This window comes from Guillardia theta, assembly GCF_000315625.1.
Source record: "Guillardia theta CCMP2712 unplaced genomic scaffold GUITHscaffold_3, whole genome shotgun sequence".
In the NCBI taxonomy this organism is placed as follows: Eukaryota; class Cryptophyceae; order Pyrenomonadales; family Geminigeraceae; genus Guillardia; species Guillardia theta.
In genome coordinates this window covers 1151023-1172631 of record NW_005434671.1, presented here as the reverse complement: position 1 = coordinate 1172631, position 21609 = coordinate 1151023, and the positions used below count along the sequence as shown (strand labels likewise).

General features: G+C 51.0%; 8 protein-coding genes across 8 annotated transcripts in view; 5 read left to right on the top strand and 3 right to left on the bottom strand.

The window, feature by feature from the left end:
• Positions 1–3961, top strand: part of GUITHDRAFT_132322 (hypothetical protein) — a gene marked incomplete at both ends in the record, with an annotated part of 7494 nt that extends 3533 nt beyond the window's left edge. Inside the window, 14 exons of the mRNA XM_005841553.1 lie at positions 207–350; positions 399–454; positions 606–899; positions 952–992; positions 1268–1635; positions 1773–1859; positions 1907–1981; positions 2179–2255; positions 2371–2413; positions 2468–2507; positions 2656–2807; positions 2952–2994; positions 3293–3840; positions 3893–3961. Of these exons, the coding sequence (XP_005841610.1) occupies positions 207–350; positions 399–454; positions 606–899; positions 952–992; positions 1268–1635; positions 1773–1859; positions 1907–1981; positions 2179–2255; positions 2371–2413; positions 2468–2507; positions 2656–2807; positions 2952–2994; positions 3293–3840; positions 3893–3961 (2037 nt within the window). The remainder of the gene's footprint in view (positions 1–206; positions 351–398; positions 455–605; positions 900–951; positions 993–1267; positions 1636–1772; positions 1860–1906; positions 1982–2178; positions 2256–2370; positions 2414–2467; positions 2508–2655; positions 2808–2951; positions 2995–3292; positions 3841–3892) is intronic.
• Positions 3962–4175: 214 nt separating this feature from the next.
• On the bottom strand, positions 4176–5479 carry GUITHDRAFT_100103 (hypothetical protein; the record flags this gene model as incomplete). Its single annotated transcript, XM_005841552.1, has 6 exons — positions 4176–4298; positions 4346–4432; positions 4684–4800; positions 4850–4956; positions 5000–5112; positions 5169–5479. 6 exons carry the CDS (start codon positions 5477–5479, stop codon positions 4176–4178), a joined length of 858 nt encoding a protein of 285 aa, XP_005841609.1.
• A 1182-nt stretch (positions 5480–6661) lies between these two features.
• On the top strand, positions 6662–7121 carry GUITHDRAFT_60591 (hypothetical protein; the record flags this gene model as incomplete). Its single annotated transcript, XM_005841551.1, has 3 exons — positions 6662–6796; positions 6841–6976; positions 7030–7121. Coding segments are annotated over 3 exons (363 nt in total), but the record flags the coding sequence as incomplete, so codon positions are not given.
• Positions 7122–7359: 238 nt separating this feature from the next.
• GUITHDRAFT_63492 (hypothetical protein) lies at positions 7360–7920 on the top strand (the record flags this gene model as incomplete). The annotated part of the gene is made up of 5 exons (XM_005841550.1): positions 7360–7401; positions 7446–7508; positions 7558–7604; positions 7707–7793; positions 7839–7920. Coding segments are annotated over 5 exons (321 nt in total), but the record flags the coding sequence as incomplete, so codon positions are not given.
• A 2916-nt stretch (positions 7921–10836) lies between these two features.
• On the top strand, positions 10837–11470 carry GUITHDRAFT_132319 (hypothetical protein; the record flags this gene model as incomplete). The annotated part of the gene is made up of 4 exons (XM_005841549.1): positions 10837–11086; positions 11129–11211; positions 11264–11342; positions 11382–11470. 4 exons carry the CDS (start codon positions 10837–10839, stop codon positions 11468–11470), a joined length of 501 nt encoding a protein of 166 aa, XP_005841606.1.
• Positions 11471–11759: 289 nt separating this feature from the next.
• On the bottom strand, positions 11760–15200 carry GUITHDRAFT_160723 (26S proteasome regulatory complex, subunit RPN1; the record flags this gene model as incomplete). Its single annotated transcript, XM_005841595.1, has 13 exons — positions 11760–11866; positions 11915–12034; positions 12084–12419; positions 12470–12890; positions 12938–13101; positions 13151–13679; positions 13730–13851; positions 13900–14128; positions 14179–14312; positions 14360–14606; positions 14661–14828; positions 14885–14985; positions 15108–15200. The coding sequence occupies 13 exons, from the start codon at positions 15198–15200 to the stop codon at positions 11774–11776; spliced, it is 2757 nt and encodes a 918-aa protein (XP_005841652.1). The 3' UTR covers positions 11760–11773.
• A 1398-nt stretch (positions 15201–16598) lies between these two features.
• GUITHDRAFT_63549 (hypothetical protein) lies at positions 16599–16988 on the bottom strand (the record flags this gene model as incomplete). Its single annotated transcript, XM_005841548.1, has 1 exon — positions 16599–16988. A coding segment is annotated over one exon (390 nt), but the record flags the coding sequence as incomplete, so codon positions are not given.
• Positions 16989–18755: 1767 nt separating this feature from the next.
• GUITHDRAFT_132316 (hypothetical protein) lies at positions 18756–21049 on the top strand (the record flags this gene model as incomplete). Its single annotated transcript, XM_005841547.1, is given in 12 exon segments — positions 18756–18794; positions 18877–18995; positions 19196–19247; positions 19289–19338; positions 19400–19457; positions 19590–19818; positions 19875–19906; positions 19950–20021; positions 20159–20232; positions 20252–20303; positions 20475–20526; positions 21030–21049. The coding sequence occupies 12 exon segments, from the start codon at positions 18756–18758 to the stop codon at positions 21047–21049; spliced, it is 849 nt and encodes a 282-aa protein (XP_005841604.1).
• Positions 21050–21609: the final 560 nt, after the last annotated feature.

Below are 21609 nucleotides of genomic sequence, written 5' to 3'. Positions count from 1 at the left end.
GTTGTTGTTGTTGTTGTTGTTGTTGTTGTTGTTGTTGTTGTTGTTGTTGTTGTTGTTGTTGTTGTTGTTGTTGTTGTTGTTGTTGTTGTTGTTGTTGTTGTTGTTGTGTGTTGGTGGAGGAGGAGGAGGAGGAAGAGGAAGAGGAGGACAGAGTGGTCGAGCGGGATAGACGGTGTTTTTGCTTTGCATCTCTGAGTTTGAATCAGACGGGGAAGCTCATGTTGCAAGTGATGCAAATGATGAGCTCCAACTCGAAACAAGAGGAGAAAGATTCTCTGCAAGACACTCTCAAACCTCTTTCTGACAGTCTGAGAACTTTCAAAGAAGAGCTTAACACAAGGCTCAACATGGTTGTTGATGGAAGGAGTTGTTTGCGCTGCTGATCGGGTTCCTCTCAGATTGAAGAGAAGCAAATGAAGTTGCAACAAGACCGTAGTGAACAGAGGAGAGAAAGGTGAGAAAGGAGAAGAAAGGATTCAAATATTTGCCTGCCTGCCTGCCTGCCTGCCTGTTGTCTGTGACTTTTACTGTTTTCTTCACCACAAATATTTCACTGCATTCTCCTCCTCCTCCTCCTCCTCGACCTGAATTTGCTATTCTGCCAGGTTGCCATCTCCTCCACAAGTTGGGCAAGCAAGAGAGTCAGAGGGCAGGTCAAGAGAGAGCAGGATGGACGTGCAGGCGCGAGAAGAATCAAGGAGGGATGATGTCCGTGAGAAGCGAGGGAGAGACAGAGATGGGGAGGATGGGAGGAGAGCGAGAGGAAGGGGGGATGAGAAAGTCAGACACGTTCGGTTGGTGGAAGAATCAAAAGCTGTAAATGATGAGAGGACAAGAGCGAAAGTTGTCAAGGGGGAGGGGGAGGCTCGTGAGAAGAAGAGAACAAAAGAGAAGAACAGGTGAAATGCAATTTCTATCTTTCAACTGTTCCTTCTCAACGTGAAATTTCAGAAGCAAGAAGAAACAGCCGAGTGAAAAATCAACATTCGTAGGTGAGTAATTCAGCAGCAGCAGCAGCAGCAGCAGCAGCAGCAGCAGCAGCAGCCAGCAGCAGCAGCAGCCAGCAGCAGCAGCAGCCAGCAGCAGCAGCAGCCAGCAGCAGCAGCAGCCAGCAGCCAGCAGCCAGCAGCAAGCAGCAGCAGCAGCAGCAGCAGCAGCCAGCAGCAGCAGCAGCAGCAGCAGCAGCCAGCAACAGCAGCAGCAGCAGCAGCAAGCAGCAGCAGCAGCAGCTTCCCTTCTCTCCTCACTGTCGCTGATTTTCTCGCAGACGACGACAAGCTCTCTATCAACCTCATGCATGCAGTCCCGGCAAATTCGTTCTCGCCTCAGCACGACAAGTTTCTTTCTGCAGGCCTTTCATCCATCCCCCCGGCTCCTGCACCTCCTGTTCCTCCTCTCTACCCTCCTTCTGCTCCTCCTCCTCCTCCTCCTCCTCGTGGCTACTGGTCGTCATTGAGCTACCTTCCTCCCTGGGCGCGGAGAGATGTGTTTCCTCCCCCCTCAGCCTACAGCCAGTACGACAGCTTCCCTGCTCCTGAAGTGAGCAAGGGAAGCTGGGGATGGGAGAGAGATATGGACAGACGGGAGAGAAGGAGCAGGACAGGGGACCTGCATGATGTAGAGATTGAAGGATCGGTGAGCCGAGGGGGGGGGAGGAGGAGAGGGGCAGGGGGAGGGACAAGGGGGGGAGGGGGGGGGGGGGGGGGGGGGGGGATGGATGGGGGGGGGAACGAGGGTCACAAACAGGTTTGAGATTGATTTGGGTTCTCAAGGTGGGAAAGAGAGAAAGTCTGCGAGACAAACGAGACGGGCTTCCTCGATCTGAGCTTGCGAAGGGCAGGGGTGGAGCACGCTTCAACGTGAGGAGAGGAGGAGGAGGGAGGGAATGGACTGATACTCTGAGCAGGAGATGACAGAAAGAGCTGAAGGTCTGCAGGATCAGGCAGAGCATGTCATGCAGCAGATTCACGAGGCAGAAAAGGTTCGGAGGAAAGCCTCTCCGCTCCTTACTCTACTCAACTCCCCCCTCCTCATCCTACTTGCACTGCCCCCGTTGCTCTCATAACCTTTCCTGGTGTTCGTCCCTTTGCCCGTGGCTTTTTGCTAGCTCGTCTCAGCAGCCTTTCGTCCTCCTTTCCCTCCCGTCTCAACTGACGCTGGGAATAGTCTCTGCTGCAGGTGATGGAGGAGGCGAAGAAAAAGACGGAGGAGGCCAAGAGCATGCACGAGGCGCTGGAAAAAGTTCAGGATCTCAGGTCAAAACCAGAGGAGGAGGGACGAGGGACGAGGGACGAGGGAGGAGGGGGCAAGGAGGGGAGGGGAGGAGGGAGGTTCGGAAGATGGAGGGGAGTAGTCTGAGCAAGGCAGCAGGGAGAGAGCAACTGAGCGGAAAGCGAAACTTTCTTTCCTCAAGGTGAGTTGAGGGCGTATCCCACCGTTTTTGTATCCTTATGCTTGCCCTTCCCAGGAGCAGGAGGACGAGTTGAAGTATCAGATCTCATCTGCTGGTAGACTAAGTCTCTGTCTTCTCCTCGTCCCTTGTCCTCTTCCTCTCCATTCATTTCCTCCTTGTCGTTCAGTCTGGCTCAATGTTCTGCTGCTTCCTCCGATCCTGCCTCTCCTTTCCTCTTCCTTGGTCGTTGACTTCAGCAGCAGCGGGAAAGAATGAGGGGGACAGAAAGGGCAGGCACAGGATGCAGGAGGAGGAGGAGGAGGAGGAGGGGAAGGAGGACCCTACGAGCTCGGGCATGGCACATTTGCTGCAAGAGGCCATCTCTACCATCAAGGAGACCAACGCTCGCAACAAGGTGGGGAGGAGCAGGAGCAGGAGCAGGAGCAGGAGCAGGAGCAGGAGCAGGAGCAGGAGCAGGAGCAGGAGCAAGATGAGAAATTCGAGGAGGAGGAGGAGGAGGAGGAGGAGGAGGAGGTTAAATTGAATTGCTTTTCTGCAGGTCCTTGAAGAGAAAATTGATCGTGCAGAGAAGATCTTTCAACGTTACCGCTCGGCTCCTCAGCCCCGCCCTACAGGCAACTTCCCTCCCATTCTCTCTGCCCCCATTCCCTCCTCTTCTTTCCTTCCTTCTGTCCTGTCCTGGTCTGTCCTGGTCTGTCCTGGTCTGTCCTGTCTTCTTTCCTCTCCTCCTTGCCCTTCCTGGCTTCGCATGTCGTCTCCATCCCTCCTCTCCTCTTCTTCTCTCACTTCGCCTCCCCTTCCCTCTCCTCCTCTGTTGTCGTCTTGTCCTCCCCCCTCGTTCCCTTCTCCCTCCCTCTCTCTGATCTGATCGGAACGCAGAGGAGATCTTCTCATGGGAAGAAGCGATGCGGAGAGATCTCGACAAAGCGGTTCCCCTCGACAAGTTTCGAGCGACTGGGGCGGGAGGAGGGCGAGTAGGAGGCAGGAGAGGCTTCCTGTCTCCAGAGAGCTTCGAACCTCCGCAGGCTTTCAACAGCTGGGCAAGTGCTCGGCCCTTCTTGCCGCAGGTAGAGGAGGAGGAGGAGGCGCGTGAGCGAAGTGATAGGGAGCAGGAGACGAAGGGCCGTCGGTCTGTCCACAGCAAGGAGGTTCCAAGTTGGAGGACAGGAACAGAGGAGGAGTGGGTAGCTGGAGACGAGCTTGTCTCCTCCGCCTCCCAGGATGACTCTCCTCTCCCTCCCCGGAAATCCGGTCGGGACCATGCCAAGATTGCCTCCTCGTCCAGCATGAGGTACCGCAAACTCCCCGCCCCCCGTGGGCTCTCCGAGCTCCTCGCCAACGCGGGTCTCTCGGGCTACGAGAAGCTCCTCGTGCGCAACGGTTGGGACTCCCTCAGCAGAGTCCAGCTGATGGCCGAGGAGGACTTGGTAAGTTTACTGTTGACAAGCTGAGAAATCTTAACGGTACGGATTGTGTCAGATGGAGCTGGGAGTGAAGAAGGGTCACGCCCGGGCCATGATCCGCGCGTTGAAAGGAGCCTCCAGCTGAAGCGCCAGTAGGGAAACTCCAAGGGACTCACCAGGTGCAAAAAAAAGTCATCGCTCGATCTCAAGACCTTCACAGCTCGACAGCCATTGTCAAGTTCTTTTTATTCTTTCGCAGTCTTTTTTAATTTTGAATAATCAATAAGAGGTCAAATGTGTAATAAAGATGTCAAAGTCGCCTCAGCCGGACTCCCAGATCTACCCCCAGCTCTCCTCCACTAGATTCCCAGCTCTCGCTTCAGCACCTGTTCAATGTGCTCCATACGCTGAAGCATCTCCGGATCCACTTTGTCTCCGCTCGCCTGCATCCTTCTAAGATCGTCAAGAGCGTCGGAGACGACCTGCAAGGACGAGTCAACTCCGGCTCGGGCCCAGCAAGAATGACAACGTCAACGAAAGTCGCTCGAGCTTGAGCATTTGGCATCTCCATGAGGGCTGTGCGGATCGCTGTCACCCTGAGGGGAACCTGATCGACCTGACAAGACAATCCATCAGGAGTGGAGGAGGAGGAAAGGCGGGAGGGAGTTTGTTGAGGGGGGGAAGAAGACGATGAGATTGAGAGGTTCTGACGAGGGTGAAGGAGGGGAGTAGGAGTACACCTGCAGCATTCGAGAGAGAAGCTGAGCTGCCCAGGCGTCTTCTCCCAAAAATTTCTCCATCTCTGCAGAGATTCGTGCCTGTTTGTCGTCACTGCTGAACTGACATCAGAATCGTTCTTGATGTTACCTTCACCATGGTGAGAACACGAAGGGTTGTCCTTGCGTCTGGAGATCCCTTTGTTTCCTCCTCCTCCTCCTCCTCCTCCTCCTCCTCCTCCTCCTCTTTGTCGTCAAGATCGATGATCTGATGTACCATCGAATTCAAAACAAGTGGAGCGGGAATAAGACCCAACCTTCTTCGACTTGTCGTTTACGAACCTTCTCCTCTCGTCACGTTTCTTGTTGTTGGCTGCATCTTGAACAACATCTTTCATTCTCTCAATCTCTGCATCAAGATATCCTGGAAAATGCTCAACAACAGCTCATTAGCAAGACCTTCTCACTTAAGAACTCAGGCGTATATCGCGGTTCACGCCCAGCAATCATGTCTTCCATTTTCTTGTCCAGCGCTTGCATACCTTTGCTGGAAGCTTGCAGAATTTCTTTCAGCAGAGCTCTGTGAGAGTTTACTGAGAACATGCCTACACCTGCAAAAACATTTCGACAGATCACCTGTTGTCATCCCATATCTGTTTGATTTCATTCACGAAAACTTCCAGGAAATCCAGCACGAGCTGAAAGCTCTGCTCGTGACGAGCTCTGCTCGTCTCATCCATTTCTTCGCTTTGAATCGTATTCGAGAGCCTTTCTAAATCAGTCCTCAACAGAAACTCAACATTGCTCCCAACAATTCGTGGGTATTCCGTCTCGTTGGCAGATTGGATTTCATGCAAGATGTCACGGAATTTCGTCAGGTCAGATTGTGAAGCTGAGAGGTCTTCAAACTTCCCGCTCCATCTATTCTTTGCCAGCTTAAGGGGCATAAGTTTTGCTTCCTGACGCCTCGAAGGGCGCCATTGACTACCAGGAGCATGGGAAAACATACACTGCAAGGAAGTAGTCGCCTGAGTTCTTGTAGGATGTGAGGTCTGGAGAAGTGGACTCGACTTGAGATTCAGAAAACATTCACTGACTGGCCATGAAGCTGAAAAGTGACACAAGGACAGCGTTATCAGAGCAAACGCCCATAATTCCTTCATCGTCCCTGGAAACCAAAATCAGTGAGGATAGAAATCGGGGACAGATCAACATGTTCGATAGCTGATAGAAGATGGCTGGGGTTGAGAGAAGAGCTCAAGGTAGGGGAGGAGAAAACAATCGATGAGGCTTGTCAACTGTTCTTATGATGAAGGCGAAATGGACAGAAGCGAGGAAGAGGCGAGGACAAAGTTCAGATCAGAGCTCACGAAGAATTGAGATAAGGAAGACGAGGAAAAGTACGACGGCTGAGGATGCTGATGGACAGCAGGGACAAGGATGATGATGTCAAGGAAACGAGTGGGAGAGGAGGAGGAGGAGGAGGAGGAGGAGGAGGAGGAGGAGGAGGAGGAGGAGGAGGAGGAGGAGGAGGAGGAGGAGGTAGGCTTCGTGCAGGTCGTAACACGCTTTGGATCGGGCATTGATTCCTTTCAAGGGGTGATCACTAAGAAGATGGGGTACATGACCGGGGGTAGTCCTTGGTACCCCTATGATATACACAATTATTGCTACAAATGACTGGGTAATCCAACCAACCAGACAAAAATGTGGGTAGGGGATCATACACAATATGGAAAGAAGGGTAGGGGTGGTGACTGGTCGCAATGTTAGGTGAACGTGAAATGGAGAGCAGCAGGAGGGGGAGGACGAGGAGGAGGGGAAAGATTATGATCATGATGACGACAATGTTGTTGTTGATGATGATGATAACGATGACCAGAAGTGAGATTTGCTTCTCCCTCCCTCCTCGATCTTCGGTTTCACCACTGTCACTCCCTCTCAAAGGTAAGTTCGCTGAAATAGGACCACAAGGGATTGATTGTGGCTGGACAGCGACGAGCACAGGAAACAAGTGCAACGTATTCTCAGTGCTGATGCAAAGGAGGAGGAGAATCGGTTCCTCCTTTCAGCCAGACTCAACGGGACGGAGGACTTTGGGTTTACAGTGTTCCCTGCAGAAGGAGGTGGAGCTAGGGGATATCGTCACGGTGCATTACATCGGCCGCCTGGTAGATGGCAAGGGGTTTGACAACACAAGAGACAGAGAGCCTGTTGAGTTTGAGGTTGGAAGCGGTCGAGTGATCGATGGAATTGAGGAAGCGGTCAAGGTGCAATTTCAGCATACAGGTCTCTGACGTTACTGAAGGTTATTGGAATGAAAGAAAGAGAACTGAAGAGCTTAAAGATACCGTGTGAAAAAGCGTTTGGACCAATCCGGCTGGATCTCATTGTTAATGTTTCGAAATCCGAGTGCCCGGATGATGTAATTTTGTTGGGCGGATGTCGCGAGAGAAAAATCTGACGAAATCTTTTACCGGTCAGCTGGCTGTTGGAGACCAACTTGGGATGAAAGGTCTACGTATATTGGTGTCGAACATTTACTCGGACAAGATAGAAATCGATGGCAATGTTCCGCTGGCTGGAGAGGTGAATGATGAATAATGAATGTTCTACTTTGATGGCATGACATAACAACCCAAGGATTTGATGATGGAGATCGAGGTTACAAACATCATCAAGGTACTTCAAGCATCATTCCAACAATGTGTTGATGCTGTTCTGTGTTCAGTCGCATGATTGCAAAGTTGCAACTTTTGCGGGGGGTTCTTTCTGGTGAGCGAATAGCTGGTGTTTTGAGGAGTTATTGCGTTCCACAAGGCCACTCGAGTTAGTTTTCCAGCGCGTGGTTGGCGTTGTATCGACGCAGGTAAACGTCGGTCGCACAAAGATCTTGATGACTCGTGTGTCCAGGCTGGATACACTGGAGGAAAAACAGAAAACCCTAAGTACGCAGACGTGTGCTCTGAAAAGACGGTGAAACCAACATCCGAGACAGAGAGAATTTGATGAGTGGAAAACTCAGGGACATGCAGAGGCAGTTCGAGTCAAGTATGATCCCAAGCGAGTTAGGTGGTGATCGGAGGTGAAGGGCATGGAAGAGTGACGGTCTTGCAGCTACCTGCAACTTTTGGAGACATTCTTCGAGAACGTCGATGTCACGCAAGTAGGCAGCTCTGTCCCGGCCTGTCGATGTTCCTGTAAAGCAATGGTTTTTCAGCTGAACAGGCAGGGTAGTGACTTTGGAACACAATACCGGTTGTTTCACAGGTTTCCTTGCATATCAATTGATGGTTGTGATTGCAGGAACGGAATCTATTATCATGATCTTGTCCAGAAAAAGCAAGCTGAAACAGTATCTTACATGATGGTATGCTCCATGGGCTGATTAAGAATGCAAAGGCACTTCGGTACGTGCAGGAGCAACTGAATGAGCAACCTCTGTTCGACGTTGAACTATCCAACGTGAGCCTAGACTTTCGATGATTTTGACATGCAACCTTATTGTTGGTCTCCTCCTCATACAATGGAATTGAAATCTTTGACCAGGAACAAGACGTGCCTATAGAGCAGAAAAACTGTATTTATTATTTCTCACAATGCATATCAATCATGCAAATGGCAGGTACCGTTGTGACGGAATTGTTGCCTGCAAAAAAGTTTTGGAAGGCAGAGGATAAGCATCAACAAGTAAATCTTAAATCGTGGGCATACTGGTCTTTGACAACCGCAACAGTACCTGGAAAAGCTTGGCTATTCCTCTGAGAAAGGGAACAAGGAGGCGATCATTTGGGAGTTTGAGGTGAGAAGGGAGATTTTTGTGGATTTTGCAAAACAGGAGCTCACGGAGCCTCACAGTTTGAAGGTACAAAAATGAGTGTAAGGGATTTCCTCGAAGAAAAGTATGTCATGATCAGCCTTTGTGAATGTACCGAGGGTCTGTTGCAGGTGATGATGGCGAGGATTATGCTGTGCCGTTTCGATTGGAGCCGGGAACGAACAACGGAAGGGAAAAGCACTCGTGCTGCATGAAGTGCTTGTCACTTGAATCAATCGATTTTTGTGGTGTAAACTGAAGCCCCACATTTAAAATACTGTCGCCCATAGCTTGGCTAGGACCCTTCGACTTGGGCAGGCTCATTACCCCCCGCCCAGTCCCCTCAGTGAGGCGGCTTCGCCGGAACGCTGTTAAGTCAACTTCACGCTTTAACACACCCGGACGGCGGCGCACCAGCCGGGCCCAGTTGGAGGCTAGTAGAGTGCGATCACTGAGTCATGTACCGACTCTTGAAAGGGCTCGAGTTCCGAAGTTTACTCAAAGTAAGTTAAAAATCAGTACGAGGACAATCAGGAGAGCAGAGGAGGCTCCGAAGCCTCATGTGTACGAGACTTTCTGCTCGGTTTAGTCAACTTCGCCGTTACTGGTTCGAAGGGAATGGCGAACGAGCGGGGAGGAGGAGAAGGCGGCTGAGGGAAGGGGAAGGAGGAGGAGATGGGCATCCCGATCAAGAGAAAGAGTTCGAACGATGATACACAGAGCCCTCGAGACGGAGACTTGAATCCTCTAGAGGAGAGGGAAGAAGAGACACAAGATGAAGGGACAGGGGATGAGCAAAGCAGCCCGCGTTCCATGGAGCACAGGCTCAGCCGCGAAGTCCCCCATACACGATCCAACCGATGTCTTGTGAGATTGAGAGTGAGTTGTGCATATTTGTTGTCCGCATCTTGTTTGACTTTATCATGAATGTGTTATGTTCCTGTTCATACAGATAATCGGAGGCGCGACAGAAATTTTCTTTCCTCTTTCTCCAGTCTTTGCAGTTCGGAGGCCAAAGCAATTCATCTTCTTCAATCTTAGGAGTGATGTGAAAAGCCCGTGGACCTCTCAACTACCATCTTCCTGGCGCGATCTCGACATAAAGATCATTTTGAGCGATACATTTGCGGATGTTTTGGGGACGAGGTATACCCCTGATATCATGTCTTGATAGCACATCACAAACATTCCTCACGTACGATGCAGCTCGACAGTTTTTCGAAGAGACGTCCAAGACAGTCTATCTCGAGAGGAGCTCGATACTGCCATTGCGAATGTGACATCACCTCAAAGAAAGCTCGAGATCGTGCACAAGTGACATTACCATCCTTTCCATTGGTTGTCCTGACCTCTCTCATTCAGAACTGGCAACCCTCACGGTTACTCTGTGAATTTTGAATATCTCTGGAGCAAGAGCAACACAAGGCCCGCATGGAGAATTGATGATGTGATTGTGATGATGAAGGGTGAGATTTCGTGAACCAGTTTCGGCAAGAGAAGGAAATAAAACAAGAAACGACAGTTTGTTATAAGATGAAAGCAGGAAATCAGGTTGACGCAATGAGCTGTACCTAGATAAACACAAGGATTGATACGGAGGTAGTTGGGCAGGGAGATACGTAAATACTTCATGATATGAAGTGACAGACCCATAGTGAGACAGGCGACGAAAGGGAGGAAGCGAGATACAGATAAGGTCAGTGATGCAGCCAGGATGTTGAGTCCCAGACAGAAGTCGTTCACTCTAGCAGGCACAGCAGCAGCAGCAGCAATCGGAGCAAGACAAGAGTCGGGGAGAGCTGCTGCTCCGCCTCAGAGTGAGGGGAAATGGTTTGTGGCTGGCGATGTGCGGTATGGGTCCCGTAGGAGGAGGAAGACATTCAATAACCCGACCCTCCTTCCAGTCCTCCTCCTCCTCCTCCTCCTCCTCCTCCTCCTCCTTCCAGTCCTCCTCCTCCTCCTCCTCCTTCCATTCCTCCTCCTCCTCCTCCTCCTCCTTCCATTCCTCCTTCATTTCCTCAGCACCGTCTTGCCTGCCTTCATCGCTCCGACTTGTCTTGGTGTTGGTTTCTTCGCTTTCGTCGCCGTTGCGAGCTCGATCCGCACTCTTGAGTGAATACCGCAAGTGTGCTCGTTGCTCGCCTCTCAGCCACCTGAGCTCAAAGATGGAGATCGTGAAGGTTCAAGACTTGATCCTCACAAGACTGGAGAAGAATGTAGAGAGCGATCAGGCTTGTCAGAACGTTTTCCTGTACAATCATGGTTTCCCCGACGCATCAGTAACACCAGATGCCTTGATGTTGTTCAAACAAGGCGTTCCTACACCAGACCATTGCTTCTTTGCCAGCAGATTCCCTCGAAAGCTCTGCGAACATCTTTTGAAGAAGTTTGACCGCAGTGTCTTCGTGGCTTTCAACACAAGAGGAATCCCAGGCTCCTCTGCTCAAGAGTTTGATGCAGGAAATCCTTCAGCTCCCCTCTCGGATCATGACGTTGGTAGCAGAGCGAGCAAGTGAAGCACCGCCGGAGTTTGTGTCCAAGACCTTGACAGGGGACATGCAGGACATAGCGGCTGTGGTTGACCATAACTGTTTCTTCATGCCCTCTGAGCTGCCGATGCACCAGGTCAGCTTCTGCTGCCAGCGGTTCTCCAACTCGAGACTTTTCATCTGCGGCCTCAGCACAGGAGCTTTTCTGTCTCTAGCGTACGCTGCGAGCAAAGAACTCCATCCTCCCGGTGGGACTCGAGAATCAGCGCAGCCGAGCTCACAGCTCGCAGGTGACCCGGTGGCTGGATGCTTCACATTCGCATGTGTGGACGATATTCCGGGGTCAGTTGCCCTGGACTTCTCGGAGGACCAGGTGAGTCACGGTAGAGGCCCTCGTCCTGTCCTTCACTGACACGTGCTGCAAGGTCAAGGAGGCCAAGGAGAAAGGGTTCTGCTACAAGGAATTCTTTCCTTTCGGCTGCCCCGACAATCCTCAGAGGCAGAGTACCACTGCGCTCCTCCTCCCTCGTGAATCTCGTACAGGTGGAAGCTTTCCAAGGATTACATCGACTCGTACTCCTCCTTTCCAGGGCCTCAAGAGCTGGCAAGGGATCTACAAGTTCCCCTCCTGATCCTCCACGGTTCAGAGGACAGGTTTACAATCATGACTGTTCAAACTCGCCGCTTACTGCTGGTGATACAGGCATGTACCTCCACAGCATGCCGAGCGATTGTTCGAAGTTCTGCGAGCTCATGAGAATAATGCAGATCTAGTCGAACTCGCTCTTGTTCCCAAAGGGAATCATTTTCTTTCCTCCACCTCAGCCCTCAACAAAGCACTGAAGGAGGTCGAAAGTTTCATTAAACGTAGAACATAGGTGCGGAGAAGAATGAGCGCGAAGCATGCAGTGATTGAGCATTCAAGGTTCAGGCGTTTATTTGCCGTACATTCTCTGATCCGGTCTCACATTGGCCATCTTCAGCGCCATCTTCTTGAGGTGATCGTCATGAATCTCCATGGCTTCGGCCTGCGACCAACAATCACACCAGCTCTACATGTCAGACACCTCTTGTACCTTCTTTGACGGCGAGCTCTTCTCAGCATCCGCTTTCCAGTCAGGATTCTCCTTCAAGATGACGAAGCCCTCCAACACCGAGGTCAGGGGCAGGTACTGGTCGGTTGCAAGTTCAGCCCTCTGTCACAAAAGGAAGTCAGACGCCTTCAAACGGCTTGCATCCACTCACCTGTTCATACGCAAGCAACACAGGGGTTGTATGTGTTGCAAAACCAGTGATGGACTTGGGCTTTCCAGCTTGTCCCACAACATCCACTGCTTGTCCAACCCTGACGGAAACGGGGAGAGGCTTGAGCTGTTCATCGACCGTGACAAGCATACGCGGTTGCATTGCAATCGAGATCATGTAGAGCATATAATGGTATTTCCCCAAAATGACGTTTTTGAAGTCCATGCAGGAATGCATCACGGCGAGAATTCCAGCCAAGGCAGTGGGAGAGGTCAACAATCTGTCGGAATATTGAGGAGAAATTGTCATCAACCCCTTGCCCATGTGCAAAAGACCCTGAACAAATTGAATGTCAACACAACATAGATGATGGACAGATGGCAGACCTGAGCAATTCTGACAACAAACAGCGTATTTGAATCCTTGCCATAATAAGTCGAAAGCTGCCTCAACAGGAGGGCGATTCTAGAATTGTTCGTGCCAGAACCCACAAAACCAAGCGAAATGATCGCACCCTGCGCTACTTCCGAATCTCCATCATGAGAAAGCTTGCTAAGCATGTCGATGACTGTCGGTTTCGGATTCGACATGTGCAAAAAGCCAACCGCCAAGGGAACAACCCTCCTTAGATTGACTTCCCCATACTGAAGCATGTGCTCAAAGCTCCTTGAGGTCATTTCTGCTCCCATTTCCTCCCCCATGGCTACCAAAGCAATTCCGATAGCTGCTACTGCTTGGTGGCTATTGTTTTCCTCGAGATGTTCTGCACAAATTCCAAGCATCTTCTGTACCTTCATCACATTACCACTGCACAATCTGTCAACCTGTTGTGGCATCTAATCAAACGATAATACCTTCCAGCATAGGCGCAAGTCTCAACGGTAAGGCTGCAGTATTGACCAATCTGGCCAGGGACAGCCTTCAAGGCTTCCATGGTGACATCTGCAGCTTCCTGCTGTCCCAGGAAGATGAGGCCCAATCCCAGGCATGCGAAACGCGAGGCGGCATCTTTAACGACCTGAGCAGGGGAAGGAATTATTTGTGAGAACATGAAAGAATTAGTTCACCTTCTGATCATCTGAATATCGATCCAAAAGACCCTGAATGATATTCTCGGCAATATCGGCTTTCTTGCTACCAACAAACACAAATCCTAAAGCCAGGGAAGCCATGGAGAACAAATCAATATCAATCTCTGGATCAGCAATTATTGGTGTAAGCAGATCTAAGATGTCTTCCTTCTGTGTTCCTGCATATGCAAGCCCCAAGCCTAACACTGCGCCAACCCTTTGAATTGTAGATAGCTTCTTGTCTTCTACTTTATCCGATAGCAAGGCATGCACAGGGTCGCACTCGCTTCGAACATTGGCGCTCACAATTCCTGAAGCAAGCGATGCACCAGCCTGGATGTAATCCTCATTGATCTCAGTCAATCGGACCACTTGATTAAGACCACTGTCAACGTCCCACATCAAAATCATTCCTAAGGACGCAGCAGCACTCATTTTCCCATGTGCAGAGTCTTGTGAGCCGCATTTGTAAATCCAGGTAGAGAGTGCCTTGCTGTCGCCGGTGAGAAGCTTGTCATTTCCGAATCTGTAAAGCTGTCAGGAAAGATTCTACGTTCCAGCTAGTGATAGGTGTACCCTGCGTTAACGAAGGCATTCACGAAAGAAGACGCGAGGTTGGCTCGCGCAGACTGGAGATTTTCCATCGAAGTCCTTGTCTCCGTCAAATGGGATTTGTAGATCTCTTCTGGAGTCTTGGCCTGTAAAACGGATGAGCCATTGAAACCAGATCTTTGACAAATTCAAACCTCAAACACGTCAAGATCACGAGCAAGTGACAAAAAATGGCCGCTAAGGTGGGTATTTCCAAGAATCTCAGTGAGCGCCTCGTCTTCGCTGGTCAAATTCAGAGCTCCATGTCGAGCAACCATGAAAGCCAGTTGTTTCTTGATGTCTTCATCTTCACATGAGCTGAGAACTTCTTCAGCAAGCTGAGCATCATTCAATCTGATGGCAATCCGAAGTGCTTCCGGAAACCTTGACAATGGAAGTTTGAGTTCCTCAAACACATGCTAAACAAGACTCACCTGTTCACTTTCTTGTAAATTTGAAAAACAACGTTGTAGATCATGCTATCTTCAGGCTCTGGCACGTAGGAAGCACAACTTGTGAGATACAAGGCAATTCTACTGTAGTTGTTCTCGGCAACATGTTCAAGGACCTGGTTGAAAGAATCACGCAACGTGACTGGGGAATCCAAGATCTTACCCGAGGGAGAAGGTCGACCTCCATGAGAAGATCGCACGCTTCTGGCTCACTACCATGTTTGATATTGAATGGAACGATCTCTTCAACTAGTTCTTTCAGGTCATCAGTGCTCTGGTCTGTCGTCTTCCTATGTGTCCACTCAAGACCAATCTCCCCTGCCAAGTTCTTGACGTATTCGAAGCCCCAGACGTCCAGTCCCCCCTTAGCGCCAGACAACTTGTACTTCAAGCTCTCTCTTGTTCCGGACCTTCCAAAGAATGGCGTTAAACATGGGTTCTTGCCTCCTTCTAGTGTAACTCACCCAGCCATGGTCATTCCCAGCACCGATAGCACGTCAGCAAGAAGAGTCTTGTTTTCGCTGTCCATCATACTACTGAAGAAATCCTTCAGCCCTTGGTAGTGGGGTCTCAAAAACTTCAATGGCTTGGGGACTGAAGTCATCGAGCTGGTTGCTGCCCGAATCTCCTCCCTGTCAACAGGAGTATCAAAGTCAGAAACACATGTGCTGCAGCAAAGAACAATCACTTCATCGCGTCTAGCGAAGCCTTGGCCACAGCCGCATCGACATCTTTCACTCGTTCAGCCAGAAGGGCAAGGCGATCGCGAAGTTCGATGTCCTCAGGGCTCTGCATTTCACAAGAGAGAGAGGGAGAGAAAGACAGAGACGGACAAGATGGGCAGGGAGGGAGGGGAAGGGAGGGGGAGAAAGTCAGAGCAAGCCCTCCAATGAGACTGCAAAATGTGTCACCATCTCTTCTTCCTTCTTAATCTCTGCTTTGGTCTTCTTCTTCTCCTCCTTGGCCTTGCCTTCTGCGCCTCCTCCAGCATTGTCTTGCGCCATGGTTCAGTGCAGACTGGAGACAGGTGTCGATTGCCTCCGTTACAAATCGTTGAAATCATAGCTGCTCGTTACTCCACCGTTATTTGTTCCACCCGGCGGCGCACCGGGTGTCGGCGTCACGGCGTCGGACTGCGCCGCCCGGCCGCCCGGCCCCGGGCTCCGGCCGTGCCGGAGTCTGAGCACCCCCGGCCCCCGGCCCCCCAGGCCGGGCCTCCGACTCGGATGCCGTTGGCCCGGTGCGCGGGGCGGCACCGCGGCCACCGGGTGCAAGGCGTCCGGGATGACGGCGCACTGTACGGTCGGCACAAGCGGAACAAGAAGACGGTGGCGGGTTTAAGTTCTACGGCGACGAGTCGCACTACCCAAGTTTACTAGTCACTGAGTAGTATCATTTTTCGAACTCGGAAGTTCATGGCCCGGTGCCCGGTGTACTACGTGACTGGCCGCAGTCCTACTTTGCGATAGTGGTGCGCTTCAATCATTGAGTCACCCCGCGTGACTGAGGATTAGCGTCTCCTCTTCAGATTTCTCTCTTCATCCTTCCGGTCTCTCCTGCCAAATACCATCGTCAGATTGAAAGGATCGCGGCCAAGTAAATAATTTTCTTTCTAGACGAACCTGCGAGAATCCCTGTCGCGATCGCGGGATGACGATCGCTTCCTCGAGTTAGAGCGAGACCTTTCTTTCCCGCTGCCACGATCTCGAGATTTTTCCTTCTCTTTCTCGCTTCCCTTATCAGAGTCCTTGTCTTTATCCTTTTCCTTTGATTTTTCCCTGTCCCTGTCTCGGTCTCTGTCCCTTTCTCTGTTCCTATCCCTGTCCCTGTCCCTGTCCCTGTCCCTGTCCCTGTCCCTGTCCCTGTCCCTGTCCCTGTCCCTGTCCCTGTCCCTACCATTACTCCTCCTTCTGTCACTTCCGCTTGGCATCTGAAGTACAAATCTTATCAGCATCATACTACCACGCCGAGTATAGTGTCAGACCTGCTGCCCAGGCATGCCCATCATTCCAGGCATTCCCCACATCTGAGGCATCATTCCAGGCATTCCCCACATACCCGGAGGCATCATCATTCCTGGCATCGGCATTCCCCGCATCATTCCATATGCGTTCCCTTGGTTTGAACTTCTACTCATGGCGTCTCGTCCTTGCGTCGATCCTCTCGCATTGCCGGGCATCATCGGCTGAGGCATTCCCTGAGCTGACAGTGTTGGGCTCACGTTCCCAACAAGCGACTGTCCAGCGCCGGGCAGAGGAACATTCTGTCGCATTTGACCCTGCGATAGCGCAGGATGCAGGTCCAGGCTCACTAGAATCCTAGCCCCATCCAGGGTGGACTCACTCCTTTTGACAGCATCCAAAGCAGACACGCTGAAAAGAGTGTGAGACAATTGACCTGAATCAAATAAGACGAAACCTGTCGACGAACTCGATGTGAGCTATGCCCTTGGATTTTCCACAAGCCTTGTCCTCCTCGAACCTTATCTTCCTTATTTTGCCACATTCCGCGAAAAACGTTTCGAGTTCTGCATCGCTGGTCCACCAATTTAATTTGTTCACTGTGACAGAGCAGGGGCCTTTGGGACCAGAATCTAGTTGATTCTTCGCAGAACTTCCAGTATGTTGCCCAGGCGATTTAGAATCTTTTACATCTGTGTTGACAGGAATGCTGGACATATCGGTGTCTTCTGGCAAGAAACCAGATTCATCATCTCTTCCAGCTTTCTCCTCAGCATTATCTTCCTCCAAGTCCCCATATAAATCGAAACTTTCCTCAACTTCGTCCTGAGCGTTAGAATCCTCCTTCTGTGCATCGGCAGTCTCCGAAGGATCCTCCTTCTTGTCATCATCTTGGCTCCGAACCTGCGATTTGTCGTCCTTGTCTTGTACGTTGTCTCCCGTGACAATGTCCTCACTTCCTACACCACTAGAAACTATTTTATCATTGGAAAGTTCCTGTTTTTCATCACTTTCATCTTGCTTAGCTGTTGGAGTGTTTGATCCTTCTTTATTCTCTTCCAAGTTTGAAGGCTCCTCCCCCCGTTGCTCAACTTGATCGGTTTCAGATGGTTTATCGATGGTTTGTTCTTCATCTTCAGACTGGAGACATAATCATTTCCTGTGTTTCAAGAGAAAGGGAGGACAACCGGACCTGGTCAAGTTCAACATTGATTTCCTCGTCTGAACTCATCGTTGCCAAACCCCGTTCCCTTTGCTGACTCTACACCCCCTTGTCTTCAACAACAGCACGAAATCTGCAAAGTAATGGCGAGTTTTTCAGACATATTAAAAGCAAGAATCCAGAAGAATGCATTGCGTTGCAAGCAAGGATCACTTTCGGTCAAATCTATGTTCAATAAGCACTACATCGAATTCCAAATCTTTTCCTACAAATTCTACACCCAAATAATTGAACGACCCCCCCCCCAAATTTTGCTTTGTTCAAAATCCAAATCAGAGAACAGAATCAATCAAATTTGCAGAAACCAATCACATATTCAGAAAACACATATTCTGTACAACGCATTTGACTAAAAGTGCATGTTCAAACGATCATAATTGTCATGTCATTTTCCATCAGTTTAATCATAGATCCCTGAAACACTCTCCTGTAATAGACACACCAACAACTTAAAACCCAAATGGAACATCCCAAATGGGAAGCTCCGATATGCTGCAGTCGAAACCTTTCAGATGGCGCAACTGCCCTTGATCGGTTCTAGAAAGACATCATAGATGAGATTTACTTCATTCACGCACATTCTCGACTGACTGACTGTACAGATAAGAAAACCACTATGTAACCATCAAGACCATGTAAATTAATAACAGATAAGATTTTCTATTATTTGACAGAATGGAAAAAACTCAGTGATGAAGCGCCAGGGTGCAGTGAAAGTAGGCTCAAATGCTCTGGCACATAGATCGCGTAAAGAAACTTCACGTGTATGGCGGAAGAGCATTGGATAGCCAAGATCGTGCAGAAAATACGTGCAGAGTAGGAGGGAGACGGATGTAGCGGGAGAGGGTTGGTTGCGACTGAGGTGGATCGCGGACAGAGGGAGGCAGCAAGGAGAAAGGAGAGTGTTGAAGATGAAGAGAGCACAAACAACAGCTGGAAGTTGAAGGAAGACGAGCAGGAGTTCGGCGGTGCGCGTGCATGAGGGCGGGAAAGGAGGCCTCCGGAAGGGGATCCGCCGCCATGCTCTCGCGCTCTTCCCCTGCAACGGCCGTAACCGCCATGGTAAAAAACACTTTTGAATCGAACCCAGCCCGCCTCACTTGATTTCAGGTTGAGCGGGGACGAGGGGACACTAGGGCTCCGTGTAAAAGATTCTGTATGTGAGTTTCAAGGAACAGTTTGGGGGCCATGGCAGGAGGGAGAGAGCGATGAAGAGCCAGCGCGACTAAGAGAAGGAAGAGGAGAAGGTGCTGGTGAAGTCCTTTGAGACGAATCTAAGATATGAGGCCTTGCTGAAGCAGAGGATAGGATCAGAGCAGAGGCGGCCGTTCGAAACCTCCTGGGAAGGGTCGAGTTTGCCGAGATCAATATACAGGATGGTTCGGGGATCCGCCGTGTTTGCGCTCTTCCTTGTGGTGAGAGGAGATCTTTCTCTCATTTCTCCGTTTCCCCTCTTTCCTCTTCCATCGCCAGTTTCTCATGTGCAATCTGCTGTAGTTGTTCGCGGCGGCTCATGGCGAAAGCGATACACCCGCGATTTCATGGCAAGCCATCTCCCTCGCGGTAGATGGACGAAAAGTTCTCAAGAACCTGAATGGTGTCGCATATCCGGGCAGGTTGTGATCATCACTTTTGCCTCCTCCTCCTCCTCCTCCTCCTCCTCCTCCTCCTCCTCCTCCTCCTCCTCCTCCTCCTCCTCCTCCTACTACTACTACTACTACTACTACTACTACTACTACTAATACTACTACTACTACTACTACAATCTCTGCATTCCAAGTGCCTCTGCACCTTCTGTGATTCCTCTTCGAAACAGGTTGCTGGCCATCATGGGGCCGTCAGGAGCCGGCAAGACATCTCTGCTACAGGTAGAGAAGAGGAGCTCACCCCCATGTGATGCTGTCTCAAGGTTCTTGGAGGGACCTTGTCGCAGCGACCAAGGCAGAAGCTATCTGGAAGGTATGGCAGCATAGCAGATGTTTGGTGAATGAGTCTCTTTACACGTTTGTCATCACTTCAGATTGTCAGGTTCAGCTTATCATGGTCGTATTGATCGGACGTATGGATTTGTCGGGCAGGTTAGAAATTTGTAGGAGAGAATATTGCAGGGGATAGTGCGTGCAATGACAGTCTCTTCATACGTGTGATAATTCATACACGTGAAAGGAGTCTGCTCTACTGTATGATGACAATCTGTTTCATACCTACAGGAAGATCAGTTCTTTTCCCACTTGTCAGTTCAAGAGACGTTGCAAATGGCAGCCAAACTCCGACTCCCTGGAACCTCCACAGCCCATCGCAAAGAGGTTGGGCAACGGAGGAGTGGGGGAGATTGGAGGGCAGGAGGGGAGGACAAGACGAGGAAGAAGGGGAAGGAGATCAACGGGGGAGAAGGAGAGGAAGAGGAGAGAAGAAGAGGAAGTGGAGAGAAGAAGAAAAGTGGGGAGAATCTGCATGGCAGAGGCTGACAGCTTGTACTGTAGATTGTTGAAAAGTTGTTGAGGACACTCCATCTATCGAACGTGCGGTGAGAACGTCAGCGAGTTCTTGTTGCGATTCTTGACGAGCAGGTAGTGAATCGAGGGTTGGAAATGAGAGGACGCGAGGAATATCAGGAGGAGAACGACGTCGACTTGCTCTCGGTTTGAAGATCTCTACTCCCTCATCCAACTCCATCCTCCTGCTCTTTCTACTCCTCTTGCTCCTCCTGCTCCCCATACTTCTCGCCTCCCACGTCCTCCTCCTCTTGCTTCCTCTGCTCCTCCTGCTCCCCCTGCAGCTTCTGTTTCTCCTGATCCAGTACCGTGCCCGCATCCTCGTCGCCATTTTCATTCTTTCTCTGAAGTGGAACAGGTTGCGAGCTTGTTGGAAGTCCAGATATCATCTTTGCAGACGAGCCGACGTCAGGCCTCGATGCCTTCCAAGTGATTCTCCTCCCTTCCTCCTGCTCCTCCTCCTGCTCCTCCTCCTGCTCCTCCTCTTGCTCCTCCTCTTGCTCCTCCTCCTGCTCCCTCCTGCTCCTCCTCCTGCTTCTTTCTGCTCATTTCTCTTCCCGCCCTGCATGCGCTTCCCTCTTGAAACTTTCTCGACATTAGGCGGAGAGGATGATCCTCGTTCTCCGCAAGCTAGCAGACTCAGGGCACACAGGTGAGGAGCGAGGGAGCGAGGGAGCGAGGGAGCGAGGGAGCGAGGGAGCGAGGGAGCGAGGGAGGGGGTTGGGGGGGGGGGGGGGGGAGGGAGCGAGGGAGGGAGCGAGGGAGCGAGGGAGCGAGGGAGCGAGGGAGCGAGACTGAGTCCTCTAGCAGTGATCATCTCAATCCATCAGCCTTCTTCAAAGGTGATATGCTAGTACACGGGACGTTGAAATAGCAGCTGCTCCTGCTCCTGCTCCTGCTCCTGCTCCTCCTGCTCCTGCTCCTGCTCCTCCCGCTCCTGCTCCTCCTGCTCCTCCTGCTGCTCCTGCTCCTGCTCCTGCTCCTGCTCCTGCTCCTGCTCCTGCTCCTGCTCCTGCTCCTGCTGCTCCTGCTCCTGCTGCTCCTGCTCCTGCTCCTGCTGCTCCTGCTCCTGCTCCTGCTCCTGCTCCTGCTCCTGCTCCTGCTCCTGCTGCTCCTCCTTCTCTTACTCATCTTTATCCACCTCGTGATCCGCAGGTCTGGCGTATATTGGATGACATCTTTCTTCTCAACGAAGGCGAGACAATCTACGCAGGTATCTCCCTCTTCCTTCTCCCCCTCTCCCTCCTCCCTTTCCCCTCCTGATCTCGTTCCCTCCCGTTCCCCTCCTTCTCCTTTCCTCACGTTTTCAGATGATAATTTATGTCCAGGCCCAAGAAAAGATTGTCTCAAATGGATCAGTTCACTTAATTTCAGGCAATTCTTTCCCCATCCCCAACCTTCCCCCCTTCCACTCACATTGCCACTTCCACTTATCCGCGCATCTCTCTCCTTCCTCCTCCTGTTCTTTTTCCTCCTCTTCCTCCTCTTCCCCTCCCTGCTTCCTCGTTTTTTGTCTGGCAAACCTCATTCACCTCACATCGTTCAGGTGCCCAGCTGAAACAAATCCTGCTGAGTTCCTCCTGGACCTGGTTAGCATAGACCTGGTAATGATTTCTTTTGTGCTCAGCAGCCACTGAAAATGTTTTCCCCCTTGCTCCTTCTCCTTCTCCTTCTCCTTCTCCTCCTTCTCCTTCTCGCGCTCTCCCTCGCTCTCCCTTCCTCACCACTTCTTCAT